The sequence below is a fragment of the Tarenaya hassleriana genome, unplaced genomic scaffold (genome assembly GCF_000463585.1).
Source record: "Tarenaya hassleriana unplaced genomic scaffold, ASM46358v1 Cleome37, whole genome shotgun sequence".
In the NCBI taxonomy this organism is placed as follows: Eukaryota; Viridiplantae; Streptophyta; class Magnoliopsida; order Brassicales; family Cleomaceae; genus Tarenaya; species Tarenaya hassleriana.
Genome location: NW_010966725.1, coordinates 759949 through 772742, shown reverse-complemented (window position 1 = coordinate 772742; position 12794 = coordinate 759949). Strand labels below are relative to the sequence as shown.

The 12794-nt window shown below is 39.4% G+C and overlaps 3 protein-coding genes across 5 annotated transcripts in view; 2 read left to right on the top strand and 1 right to left on the bottom strand.

Annotated features, from left to right (window-relative positions):
• The window catches only part of LOC104822667, an 8444-nt gene extending 6751 nt beyond the window's left edge, over positions 1-1693 (top strand). The window contains exons 11-13 of one of the 2 annotated variants that reach the window (XM_010553955.1): positions 1-667; positions 1100-1183; positions 1339-1693. In XM_010553955.1, coding sequence (XP_010552257.1) covers positions 1-667; positions 1100-1183; positions 1339-1403 — 816 coding nt within the window. In that variant the 3' untranslated portion in view covers positions 1404-1693. The remainder of the gene's footprint in view (positions 668-1099; positions 1184-1338) is intronic. The other variant, XM_010553954.1, reaches the window with a different exon arrangement.
• A 1253-nt stretch (positions 1694-2946) lies between these two features.
• Positions 2947-5938, top strand: LOC104822663 (peroxisomal (S)-2-hydroxy-acid oxidase GLO4). Of its 2 annotated transcripts, XM_010553948.2 has the most exons (13): positions 2947-3064; positions 3183-3189; positions 3636-3782; positions 3873-3997; positions 4075-4121; positions 4205-4282; positions 4383-4507; positions 4700-4757; positions 4854-4916; positions 5014-5083; positions 5173-5273; positions 5362-5466; positions 5550-5938. In XM_010553948.2, exons 3-13 carry the CDS (start codon positions 3640-3642, stop codon positions 5727-5729), a joined length of 1095 nt encoding a protein of 364 aa, XP_010552250.1. In that variant the 5' UTR covers positions 2947-3064; positions 3183-3189; positions 3636-3639; the 3' UTR covers positions 5730-5938. The 2 variants fall into 2 exon arrangements, with proteins under 2 accessions (XP_010552250.1, XP_010552249.1); XM_010553947.2 differs by lacking the exon at positions 3183-3189.
• Positions 5901-12794, bottom strand: part of LOC104822664 (nuclear pore complex protein NUP107) — a 9458-nt gene continuing 2564 nt past the window's right edge. The window contains exons 7-24 of the mRNA XM_010553949.2: positions 12314-12472; positions 11857-11949; positions 11604-11771; positions 11381-11479; positions 10739-10974; positions 10585-10642; positions 10168-10256; positions 9772-9903; positions 9523-9645; positions 8996-9094; positions 8702-8890; positions 8244-8415; positions 7999-8149; positions 7685-7887; positions 7331-7472; positions 6833-6993; positions 6517-6633; positions 5901-6238 (exon numbers count right to left, since the gene is read on the bottom strand). Of these exons, the coding sequence (XP_010552251.1) occupies positions 6170-6238; positions 6517-6633; positions 6833-6993; positions 7331-7472; positions 7685-7887; positions 7999-8149; positions 8244-8415; positions 8702-8890; positions 8996-9094; positions 9523-9645; positions 9772-9903; positions 10168-10256; positions 10585-10642; positions 10739-10974; positions 11381-11479; positions 11604-11771; positions 11857-11949; positions 12314-12472 (2460 nt within the window). The 3' untranslated portion in view covers positions 5901-6169. The remainder of the gene's footprint in view (positions 6239-6516; positions 6634-6832; positions 6994-7330; positions 7473-7684; positions 7888-7998; positions 8150-8243; positions 8416-8701; positions 8891-8995; positions 9095-9522; positions 9646-9771; positions 9904-10167; positions 10257-10584; positions 10643-10738; positions 10975-11380; positions 11480-11603; positions 11772-11856; positions 11950-12313; positions 12473-12794) is intronic.

The window sequence follows — 12794 nt, the reverse complement described above, 5'->3', positions numbered from 1 at the left end:
GGGAAAGAGGGAGCGGAAGAAGATCTCGAGGCCATGGAAGTCGAAGCCTGTGCCGATACAGAAAATGGGAAACCAAGACTGAGCCAAGGGTTTGACAAATGGGGTGATACTGGGGCTGGAAACGATGAAGCAGTGAGATCTGTTTCTAGGGATGACCACGGCTCAAATGCTGAATTACACGGTGCTATGAATTCAAGGCATCCTTCAGGTGAATGTCCTGTTTCGTGGAGCTCAAGGGCGAAGCACCAATTTTCCTATCCAAATGAGGCATCTGATTTTGATGTTTCTGTGGACTCTCCAGTGGGTAGTCCTGCATTCTGGAATTTTCCGTCTCTTAACCATGCGGAGGACGATGCAACTCAAATGAGAAAGAAATGGGGAGCAGCTCAGAAACGTGTTAATGCTGGCAATCCATCCCAAAACCAATCCCGCAAGGACATGACAAAAGGGCTGAAAAGGCTACTAAACTTTGGTAGAAAAAACCGAGGAACAGAGAGTTTGGTTGACTGGATATCAGCTACAACTTCTGAAGGAGATGATGATACAGAAGATGGAAGAGATCCTGCATATCGGTCTTCAGAAGACTTGAGAAAATCGAGAATGGGATTCTTGCAGAGTCATCCCTCCGTTGAGAGCTTCAACGAGAGCGAGCTATTTAGCGAACAAGGTAAATTTGATCTTTATCAATGCACTTATTGCATTCTCATTCCATATTAGACATTACATTACAACCAAACTTACACATGATCAAGTGATTGTGGGTTCAAGAAATGAACCTTCCAAACAAGCTTGCGATGTTCTTGTGTTAGCTTTTATCGCTCTGCTTGTCTGGTAAGACTTCATGTATTTCCATGCATGTTTGTGTGCATGTCCATCTGGGTCTGAAGGATGTGATGTCAGATACATAGTTTTGATGTACAGAAATATAGTCGTTGCATGTGGAAGGTTGTTGCAGAGAACTCTATACAAGTGTTTGTACAGAAGCTAATGAACACAGCCAGAAAGTTTCCCACTCTGTTTTTTTCCGGGCTCATTTTCTTGGCTATCAAAGAAGTTTGGTCGAGATCTGATAGGACGATCTAATTGTCTATTGTTTCAGCTAGAACAACAGGCAATTCCATGACAGCTCCTGCGATGAACTTCAAGCTGAAGGAGGATCAGATGTCGGGAAATTCTGTCAAAGGTGAGATCAGTCGCTTGTTCTATGCCTGAAACTCCGAATGGTCTTCACACTTCTCTGTCATCATGATGAGACTCTGTATATATTTTATCGGAAAGCCGAGATCTTATCACCTAATACAAATGCTTTTGCTCATTCAAATTCTTTGCACTATGCAGCACCTCGGTCATTCTTTTCGCTCTCCAATTTTCGTAGCAAGGGAAGTGATTCAAGGCCGAGATGATGAGCTCAATACTCAGATTCTTGCAGCAAAAATAGTTTGGGAAGATGATGTAAAGGAAGCGTGTATAGAAAGGTAAAGATCCTCTCATGTAAGGCCATGGCAAGAGGATGTGTATGTGAAAAGGCTCATCTTCCTCCTCCTGTTTCTCTCTGTTTATTTACCGATGGTTGTACTTTGTAAATTGTATCCAACATTATCACCTCTCTCTTGCACCCTTTTTACTTCTTCAATAATCTCAAACTCTATTAACACTTTTTCCATAGCCAGAATCAAACACAAAAGTTTTTACATTTCTTATATATATATATATATATATATATATATATGTATATTCCCTTGCTATAAATTTGTTTGAATGTCGATATATACATCAATGAATGGCCCATACTGGGCCAACGAGTTGTATGGGCCATATTGGGTCAACGAGTTGTATGGGCCCACTCTAATTCCTGGGCCCGAAGCATACCGGTTTTTTCGTAATTAGCGTGTGGAATACATATTCATACGCGCATGCCTCGCGAGTTAACAACACGAGCTAAAAATCCCTGGCCTTTTGATCCAAATCTAAGTTTTGGAATATTTGAGCGCGTGAGACATCTCAGACCCCTTCCCGCTGTTTCTTTCTTAATTTTTGCTGGATAATATTGAGTGCATTAATTATTTTTGGTAATTTGAAAGCTAACAATTTTTATTAATTGATACAAATAGGCATATTGTCCAATTCTAAAAATTGTTTGGAAATTAATATAAAAAAAATTATAATTCTCCAAAACTCGCATTTTTTATTATAAAAAGAAATATTTTATTATGGAAAATAAATTTAAATAGAATTAAATATAAAATGAAATTGATGAAGTCATTTTTTTTTTAAAAAAATCCAACAATAACCAAAAGAAATATCACTAAACTCCGGATAAGAGCAGCTCATTTTGAAACTAAAATGTCTCGAGTGGATATTCTGGCGATCGGTCCAATAATATCCCAGCATTCTTAACCTTTGTTATTAAAAGGTAAAATCTTCATGGACTAAATTAGGCCCACGTTAGCCCAAATACATGCATGTAATAATCTTTCAATAGAATGTGGGCTTAGAGAGGCCATTGTGGGCCCATTAGAACCCGTTGGAGGTCTGATTAAATCTCACTCGAAATTGATTACCGAGCGCGTGACATACACGTCTTTATGGTAAATCACACGCGCACATATAGCGCGTGGATGCCACGCACACCAAATCGCTGGACTATAGTCCATTGATTCTCGTCATTTTCATAAAAACAGGGAAAAGAGGCGCGTGGAGCTATTTTGTTACGGGCAATCGTAATACTTTAACATTTGTAAAGAGAATAAAAAGTGATACAATTATGTGTGCATATATATTTGTGCATATATTACACATACACATATATATATATATATATGTATATATACATATATTCTTTTTTTTTTTGTTAACTTATATTCTCTTTTTTTTTTTGTAAAACTAACATTAGGTAATTTAAAAACCAAACTCTGAAAAAGTTCAAAAGACTTAAAACAAAATTTCTGTCCCCGGTCCCCGGTCCGCATTGAAACGAAGAAATCAGATAAAGTTTTCCCATTTTCTTCCTTGACAATACAGTGATCGCCATTTGCCGACCTCGCTTTCTCGGCTTCTCCGAATCGTGAGCTCTCTCGATAACTCTTCTTCGGCTGCTTTTTTTTTTTTTTTTTTTTTTTTCTGGATTTCGTGTACGTTTGATGAGTTTTGCTCCTGCTGCGGACTTGAAAAACTTGTTCAAGTTTCTGGGTATGAAATCAAGCTTATTTATTTCTGGTTTTTGTTTGATGGGTTTGCCACAACTATCTTCAGTAATATTTGGGGTTATGAACAAATCAAACTTTGTTTCAATATCAAATAGTAATTACTTGTTCGAATCCGAAGCTTTGTTTCATAAGCAAATTATCTTTCAGCTTTGACAGATATGTGAAAGCAAACGGCACTGGTTAACGATCTGCTTAGATAATCTATTCTAGTTTACTTCTTGGTTGCATCTGCCAACGTTGGTTATGTAGTTTGTTGGTGTACTGGGTGAGAAAGGTGATTATATAATATGAAGATTCAGTTTAGTAATTCAAACCATGTAGTGAAGGTAGTGAAGTTATGTGCGTCTTCTTGGGGAGGCAAGGTCCACATTCGGACGGAGCTGATGGCTGTTCTTAACTGTAAATTTATTTCCTTTCCCTCTATTGTAGATTGATGGCAGATGAAGCTGTAAACGTGGATGAGTTTCAGGAATTGGCAAAGAGGGTCCTCCCTAAGATGTACTATGATTTCTACAGCGGGGGAGCTGAAGACCAGCAAACGCTGAAGGAGAATGTGGAAGCATTCCACAGAATCATGTACTGTATTGTATGATTTATCCTTTGAGTGGTTAAGGTGATACGACGAGGAGCACCGGATAAGTGATTTGGTAATCATGTGTTTATCAGGTTGCGTCCAAGGGTTCTTGTTGATGTGAGCAACATAGATATGTCTACGAGCATATTGGGTCACAGGATCTCAGCTCCCATCATGATTGCTCCAACGGCCATGCACAAGGCTGCTCATCCAGAAGGTGCGTTTGTGTTCATAACTTCTGTTATGGTGATTAGTGTAGAAAAGATGCTTCAGCTGTTGATTTTTCTGTGCTAGGAGAAATCGCCACAGCAAGAGCTGCAGCTGCATCTAACACCATCATGGTATTACCTACCTATTTACAGACAAAACCCTACATGTTTGGTTTTAAGGTTGTGGATGATGTAGTGTTTCTCTGTGAATTCAGATTGTGTCATTCATGTCTACTTGCACTGTCGAGGAGGTTGCTTCCTGCTGCAATGCCGTTCGGTATCTTCAACTATATGTAACGAGTTTCACTTGAGCTGCTTTTGTGTTAGATAAATGTTCCTTTTTTTTTCATGGGTCGGGTCCTTAATTATTAGTTCGTGAATGTGTCTTCATAGGTATTCAAAAGACGCGATATAACTGCTCAAGTGGTGAAAAGAGCAGAAAAAGCTGGATACAAGGCATTAGTTCTGACTGTAGATGTTCCTAGGCTTGGTAGAAGAGAAGCGGATATAAAGAACAGGTTAACACCGTTTCTCTTACTCTGTCTAAACCGAAGTTTTTAATCTCGAGCCTCCAACATTATGATGACGAATTCAGTTGCTTCTCTGTTATCATCCTCCGGGACAAGTTTTACCTTTGCAGTATCTAATTTCAGAAGAAGGTGCTTCTGTTGTTGGCACTTTTAAAGAAAGGATACCCTTTATTTTTGCAGAATGATTTCCCCTAAGCTTAAGAATTTCGAAGGCCTTATATCAACAGAAGTTCGATCTGTGAGTAGAGATTTTGCATGCAATGCAGAAGACATCAACCATTGTGCATCTCATACGAAGTGAAACCTCACCAATTGTTGTGATACCTCTCTGCAGAATGAAGGTTCAGGACCTGAAGTTTTTGCCAATAATGCATTTGATGCTTCTTTAAGTTGGAAGGTAATGGTTCCATGACAATGTGAGTTCAGTCAATACATGGATAGTTTCTAACCACATACATGGTGTACTGATGGATGGATTGAAAATAAACATTTAGGACATAGGATGGTTAAAATCTGTTACGAAGTTACCTATTCTGCTCAAAGGCATACTCACCCGTGATGATGGTAAGATTCAACTGTCATATTGAAGTTGTCTTCCGATACACTGGACAAAAAGTGTTAAAGAGTTATATCCTTTGTACTGCTATTGGCAGCTATAAAGGCCATGGAGATTGGTGCAGACGGGATCGTTGTATCTAACCATGGAGCTCGGCAGCTTGACTACTCACCAGCCACTATAACCATTCTAGAAGAGGTCAGTGACACATCCACTTCGAGCAATGCAATTATGTAACTAATAATGCAGTGTCTTGAGGTTGATCACTCTTTTCGGGAAACATTAGATTGCTCAGGCTGTTAGAGGGAAGATTCCAGTTCTGCTTGATGGAGGAATACGACGAGGAACGGATGTTTTCAAGGCACTAGCTCTTGGTGCCCGAGCTGTGCTTGTAAGCTCCTAAGCATTCAAAACTTTTCGGTTTCCAAGAGCTTGATGTAATGAAATCTCTGATGATTTCTTCTGCTGATGCAGATAGGGAGGCCTGTAATCTATGGACTCGCGGTTAATGGAGAAGAAGGAGTGAAACGAGTGATTAAAATGTTGAAGGATGAGCTTGAGCTTACCATGGCCCTATCAGGATGTCCCTCCATTAAGGACATAACCAGAAGCCACGTTAGGACTGAGCACGAGAGGCTCCTGTCTGCGCTTTAAGGTAGACAAACTTAATTACCTGAACTTGGATTCTGAACCGGAGAGTTGCAGCTCGAACCATCCTGAGTGAACTATGAAGTTCTGTGAATAAGAAAATAAAACACTTGTATTTGAAGATCTAGACTCAATCTACAGTATTGCAAGAAACTTGAACTTCCAAGACAATCAAAATGTTGTGAATTTCCAATACATGTTACCGACTTCAACTTGGGAACATGTCTTTTTCTTTCTTGTTTTTTGCCTTTGGGGAGAAACACGAAGATGCATACAACATTTGAAAGGAAACAGAATTTTGAAGAAACTTGAGCTCAAGCCTTCGAAAAAAAATACTTTCAGAGAAAGACAGACTGGAGAAGACAGAGCAACGGCACAATTTACAGTAACCAAAGAAAATGAAAGAAATGGGGAAAAGGAGAAACGATGGAACACGCCATTGGTACTCAAGATGAAAGTTCTTCCTGAAGCTCCACCTGGGATATACAATACTCCCTCTCAAACAACATGAACTCCTGCATCATTTCCACCCAAATTGATCAAACATTTACCGTGATATTTATCAGACAGCTCCAAAAGTGTCTGGAAGAACAAAATTCTTCTGTATTCTAGATGTTTTTTTGGTAATCAGTTCACCGACATCTTGCCACAAGAAAGGTGGAACGGAGAAGTTGGGCAAGCCAATAGTTAACTAGGCGAAAAAAGAAATGCACGATGCAGATGGGCGAGAAGCTACGGAAGTGTTTCAGAGTGAAGATAGGAAATGGACTAAAAGACTGATAATTTTGCTAACCTGTAGTTGCTGCTGACTGAACAAATGGAGAAAACCAGTTTCTTCGGAAGCCACCAGCTCGATTAATTTATCATGGTCTTCAGGCGGATTGCCCGTCTCCACCAGAGAAACAGAAACCTGCAAGTCAGTCTTTTATCACTTCCACCAATGAAAGGGAATTATAAGGACTACTTCTCTGCAATGAAGTACACAAACCGAAACTAAAAAATGGATTGTGAAAACAGTGAATGTAATAGGATTTTTTGAGCCAATGGAATCTGAGAGATGAATAGGCTCCATTCGTTTTCCTGCTTTGATTCTCCTGGTAGGTTTTTACCTGCATAGACCGAAGAATGAGCTCTGGAAGACAGCATCTCCTGCAAAGGCCCCTCACAATATAGGTAGCAGGTGTTTCGAGTGAACCATCTTTGGTTGAGTACCACGCATCTAGGCGGGATATATCCATTGTAACTCCTGACTGGAACCGAGGAAGCTCACCTGTAATCAATTGTCGTAAGCATAATTATCCTTTTATTGATGCCCGTTTCAAGCTTAATGAACCGTATCCGGATTGCATTCCAGATAGGAGGAAAATAATCACAAAGGGCAGCCCAGTGCACAAAGCATCCCATTGAGCGGGGGTCTGGGGAAAGATCTCACCACAAGGGTGTATTGTAGGCAAACCTTAACTTGCAGAAAATATTCTGCAAGTGGCTGCTTCCACGACTCGAACCCATGACCTCTAGGTCACAATGACAACACCTTAAACAGTGTGTCAAGGCTCCCCTTCAGAAAAATAATCACAATGAAAGAAATATTCCATTTATTTAATAACCTTTGAAGCCAGCAGCAGCGATTGCACTGAGAATGCCACCATTGTTTATATCATGAGGCCCAAGTCCATCACCCTCTACTGCTAAACATCGAAGCACAACCTCGATGCAGTAATTGTCCCTGGATGAAATTGCGACATTTATCTGCAACCGAAGATCAACATAAATAGCAGAGGAAAATAAACTGCTTCCCAGCTCTCAAGGGTGAATTCTCCATAGAAATTATCTCAAACCTTTACAAAGCCATTCTAGACAAGTGTTCATGCCTAATGCCATCATAATATGCATATTCTAGCCTAGGCTCTGCAATTGCAAAGGGTAACAGTTGAATAGAAGATATAGACTAGAGAGAGTACCATTAACTGGCGATCTAGAACAACTTCTTCGCTCACAGAAGAGTAAAGTGCACTCATAAGAGCAGCACAAACAGTGGCATCTGGGTGCAAACATTCACCAGAAGGCAAGCAGAGCATAGCAGTTGCATGCAACTCAAGGAACAAAGGTTCCTCTGATTCGAATACATGGTCTTCAAGAAATGTCAACCAGGGATTCTCTTTTCCTATAATATAAGATCCAAGACACAATGCATTTAATATCATTTACAATAAGTGTTAATATGCAACAGTTACATGCATGCCACTAAGGTATTATAAAAGATAAAGCTACTTACTAAGGAGCAACGACAGAGAAGAATCCAAAGTCTCTTTAGCTGCTATGACAGCTTTTTGCTTTTCCTCTTCCGAGAGTTCAGCGGCCTCAGCATTCTCCAACTGAATTTTGAGCCAGTTGCGATATTTTGCATCACAGGAGTAGTACTCATTCTGTTCAACAGAAAATTTGCATTAAAGCGGTCCAGACATCAAATACTTAAATCAAAGGAAACAAGAAAAAAACAAGAAATGCAGTCAAGCATACCCAGCCTTGAAATTCTAGCAAATTCTCAGTAACATAGTCCTCAAGTGTCTCTGGATTTTCTGACAGTTGCTTCAGAGGTTCAGCAAGAAAACTAAGAAGCGTATGTGCACCTACAGGAATCGAAGGAACCCTCCACATGGCAATCAGAGCGAACTCTCTGAAAAGTATGTTGCTGAAAAGAGAAAAGAAATTATAAAATGCGAAAAAGGCAAAGGAAAAGACAAGACAACGAGTAAAAAGAGAGGGAAACATATTACCACTCCTGATCCTTTAATCCTAACATTAGTTAGTATACAGAAAAGGATGGTGAAAAAGAGGATAAACCAGATTTACAAAGCATACAGTTTTTGGAAGCAAATATGTATGTGGGAAGATGCATGAGCTCCGACAATCCGACATGTCATATGTGAGTAAACCACACGTGCCCACAATATTGACTCAATATTATTGAGCATTACCTATGCATCAAAGCTCGTAGGAGTAGTTTGGAACTAACATCCTTGACATCTTTTATAGTGGACGGAGGCGTGAAACATAGCCACTGAATAGCTATAGCCTTCTGAAGACTCTGCTGCCGATGCTGCTCTGCAACATCGAGTGACTGATCATATTTTGGAAGTTTGACTTCCCGAGATCTTGACAAAACCCTGCAGATGTTCCGCAAAATTTCATTAGATTAGCTAAATAGAGTGAAGTGAATCTGACTTGTACCATAGTATAAAGCAGGAAAAGATTCTAGACCATTCACATACCTGTCGATTATTTCTTCAAAATTTCCTTGTGAATCATCAACAGGAGAAAACGGCAAGAACTCCATAGCAGAAAGGAAGATTTTGCACTTCACATGCACACTAAGTCAAGCAAGGGAGAACAACAATTTAAAAAAAACACGCAATCTTATGCCTTCTATGCAAAATGTGGTGGTTAACATATTGCAAAATGCTAGTCAATTGAAACAAAGAGAGATGGTAAACAACAAAATATAAATGACTGTCTCTTCTGCTAACTATCCACCAGCAATCTCACGTACAAAATGAATGGAAGAAAAGAGTCTGAATGCAAGTAGATGCACTTTGCTCGCAGAAAATAAGCAGTTAATTCAAGTTCTCGTATGAATTGTAGTAATCAAATTTCTCAAGAGTTAATACAGAAATCAAATATGTTGTAAGTTAAATATTCAAATTACCACGCAGATAAGTATGCTGTTTCTAGATGCAAACTTCACATTTCATCTTTATTCAAGTAGACCAATGCAATCTATAATATTCAAAGAATTTACCTGCTATTCATCCTTAGCTCCATCATGTGTACAAAAAGCTCAATGCAGCGGTGATGGGCAAGCTGAGAAGCATAAATTCCTACTAGTTCCTCATTGTGTTTAGAAAATAAAAACATTGCATACCTGAAACAATTTTACAAGTCATCAAAAGGCTAATTTAGCATATATGCATGTCATATACCAGGAATTAGTACATATGACCTTAATATATACTCTGTCGCGAACGTGGAACAACTCAAAGTGACTTACATGTGAAGAATAAGATCGCCAACATTCATGAGCTTCTCTCTAAAAGAATCCTTGATTTCATCAGAGAGCAGGTGCCTAAGAACAAGGACAAGGTGGGCTCCAAATCTTATCATATGGGGATCCCCATGTGGCCTGCAAGAACCACAACTGTCTCAAAATCAAGCTTTCAATAAGGCAGAAAGTAACGCACATCTAGTTTTCCGTTATATCAACCAAGAAAAATCCACAGACCAGCAGATATTTGCCATTTAAAGATCATTCGCATTCCAAATAGATGATGTGCTATTTTCAAACATGTATTTTTGTTGCATCGGCTGAAAATAATCCAGGAAAGATTCGAACAGAAAATTATAATCCAGACATACATTGATAAAGCAAGGCCATAGAGGTTATTACCTAAAGTTGCTTTGGTCATCTTCTAAAGGAGCTATCCATGACCATATCATATCAAGAAGATGCGAAATATTCCCCACCATAAGGTTCATCTGTAACATTAAAACCATTAATGAATGCTGCCGCTGCCGCAAAAGATGTGACCAGACCAAGAAAAGGACAAAAGGCAAAATCAATGGCAGCTAGAACCACAAACTTTTCATCTTAAGCTAAAGTTGAGCTAGAGCATATTTTTCAATGGATGTTTACTCAGTCAGAGGATCTCCCAAGGCTAGTAGTGAAGTACAGAACATGAACTCTTTACACCGGTGATATGGACTAAACTAAAGGGATGGGTCTCTCAGCATTACTCACTACATATTGAATCAGAATTTCTGGTTATTATCAGCTATATAAGAAAACAATAGGTGAATAGAGCACCTGAATTTGCCGATGCTGCTCCTTGCATCCTCTGACAACAGCGTCATGCACCATTTCCCTAAGGAGCAGAAAAAAAAAACAGAAAAACAATCCATTAGGTTGTAGCTCTTGACATGAGTAAAAGAGATATATCTTAATATGTGTTTACATATACCCTGAATGGAGTTTCTGAAGAAGAGCGGGAAGATCCCGTGGTTGTTGGTTTAGAACATGGAGGGGCCAATCATCTGGGCCATATGAAGCCTGGTAACCGTTTTGCATTGCCTCAGGACTACCATCTGTTGCATCTATGCAACTTTTTAACCTTTCTGTTAACTCTGGCCTTGATTGGGCAATTTCCATATCAACCTGAACATCAAGCCATGATTTTGCCATTGCCCAGCAAGCTGACTGCAAAGGAATTACCGTTCAGGCAAAATAAAACAGAGTCAATGCCCACGAAATATAAAGTAAGCTTTGGCATAAGCATAACCCCGACAGTGACTACAGTTTTGAGTTTTCTTCTTTATCAACGTTGTAGCATTTGAATAATCATCAGGCAAACAAGTATGCCACAGCATTCATAGCTCCATGTTAAACAAAGGAGTACTGAATAACAAAGCACCAAGAAGAATACACGATTCATGAGTGAATGGCCAGGATTTGGGCTTTAATTAATGAGTGAATTTAGTTACAAGGGAGCACCTCAAATATTTTCCAGTGTTGTTGACCAAGAAGATGTGATGGACTATGCTAAAATTTCTATAAACAAAGGAAAAGATAAAAGTATGATTTTGCAGATGTTTCTCGTCTTTACCTCCCAATCAGTACAGATTGGTAGCATGCGCTTCAAGTTGCTACAATGGGATGCATAAACAGCAACTTCATGTTTCCCGCCATCCTGTTCTGCAATTTTCTTCAAAAGGAAAGGAATAAAAGAACAGGTTGAGTTCCGTGGACTCAAATGTGTATTGAAAATGGTACAGAAAATATTAAATTCATAAGAAAGCAACAAAACCATGGAGAGTAATCTTCATCACCTCTGATGCACAGTAGGAAGCCCATTTCCATAGGCGAAACTGATTGCCAAAGCCACTTTCAAGCTCAATGGCCTGAAGAGTCCTATTTTTTCCATTCTTTACCAAGGCCTCAACAGAAGGAAACATATCCAATCCAGCAAAGGGTGATAATGTCGCAGCTCTCCATGACTGCCAAGATTTTGATTGCCATTAATAAGCATTAAACTCTTCTAATTTATTAGCCTTTCAGAGACCATATCCCTAGAGATATTACCTGCCCCGCAGACCTGCAAAGACCACATGCCTCTTCTATTCTTCCAGCCCTTATCAAAGTCCAAACATCCTCCAGAAGAGACTCATCTTGTTTCTGACACAAAGTAATTATTAATATAGGCCTTATCCATACAGCAAATGCAAGACGGAAACATGTAGTTCACAGTATATACAAAAGCATCCAAAGAGAGGCTAATTGCAAACGTATAAAACAAAGGAGCCTTCACGACCACCAATGAAGGGGAAAAGAGAGAAATCCTAGGCAATTATCAGGGAGATTATTTGATATTTTTCATCCACAACTCGCCTACATTGTTTGGTTGTGGCGTGCATCTCATATTGAATGGACGCATTGAAGCAAAATAGGAAAGAAAAGCCACTCCAACATTAAAAAGCAACTGAGACAAACATCACCAATAACCGAACACAATATCTAAGAAAATCTACAAGAGACTTACATTGTCATCAGAAAGAAGACGAGCATGTTCACGAGTTGGAGCATCAAAATCCAGATGGCGTACAGTGTCAGCTGCAGAACCAGTTTTCTTGAGAAACTTTTGTGTATGGTGCCAGACTCCAGAATGGGGAAGATAAGTACCAACATGAGATCCCCGTACCTGTGAACATGTGAAAGATATTGTTTTGAGGACTTTATCATACAGTTTTCCACCACAAACATGACGACTGACTCTAATTTCTGAAGCAATTATATTCTGATGGGCCTTCCAACACAACTCCTCCATCCATCTAGTATTTATTTATCAGGAAAGGGTGAAAAGGCTGACAAAGTGACAAGAAAAACCTGTAATATTATACAACCACAACCTAAGCATCAGGCTACCAGGGACAAGACTACCACAACACATCAACCGATTGAGTATCTTTCCAAAATGGCATTCATCATATTTAAGCTGAAAAATGGGGGGGGGGGGGGAAAGA

Bases quoted from the DNA above. Each gene is read 5' to 3' on its own strand.
- LOC104822663 (XM_010553947.2), top strand. From the start codon at position 3,640: ATGGCAGATGAAGCTGTAAACGTGGATGAGTTTCAGGAATTGGCAAAG. The intron at 3,998-4,074 runs GTGCGTTTGTGT...TTTCTGTGCTAG, and splicing joins CAAGGCTGCTCATCCAGAAG to GAGAAATCGCCACAGCAAGA. The intron at 4,508-4,699 runs GTTAACACCGTT...TTATTTTTGCAG, and splicing joins GAAGCGGATATAAAGAACAG to AATGATTTCCCCTAAGCTTA.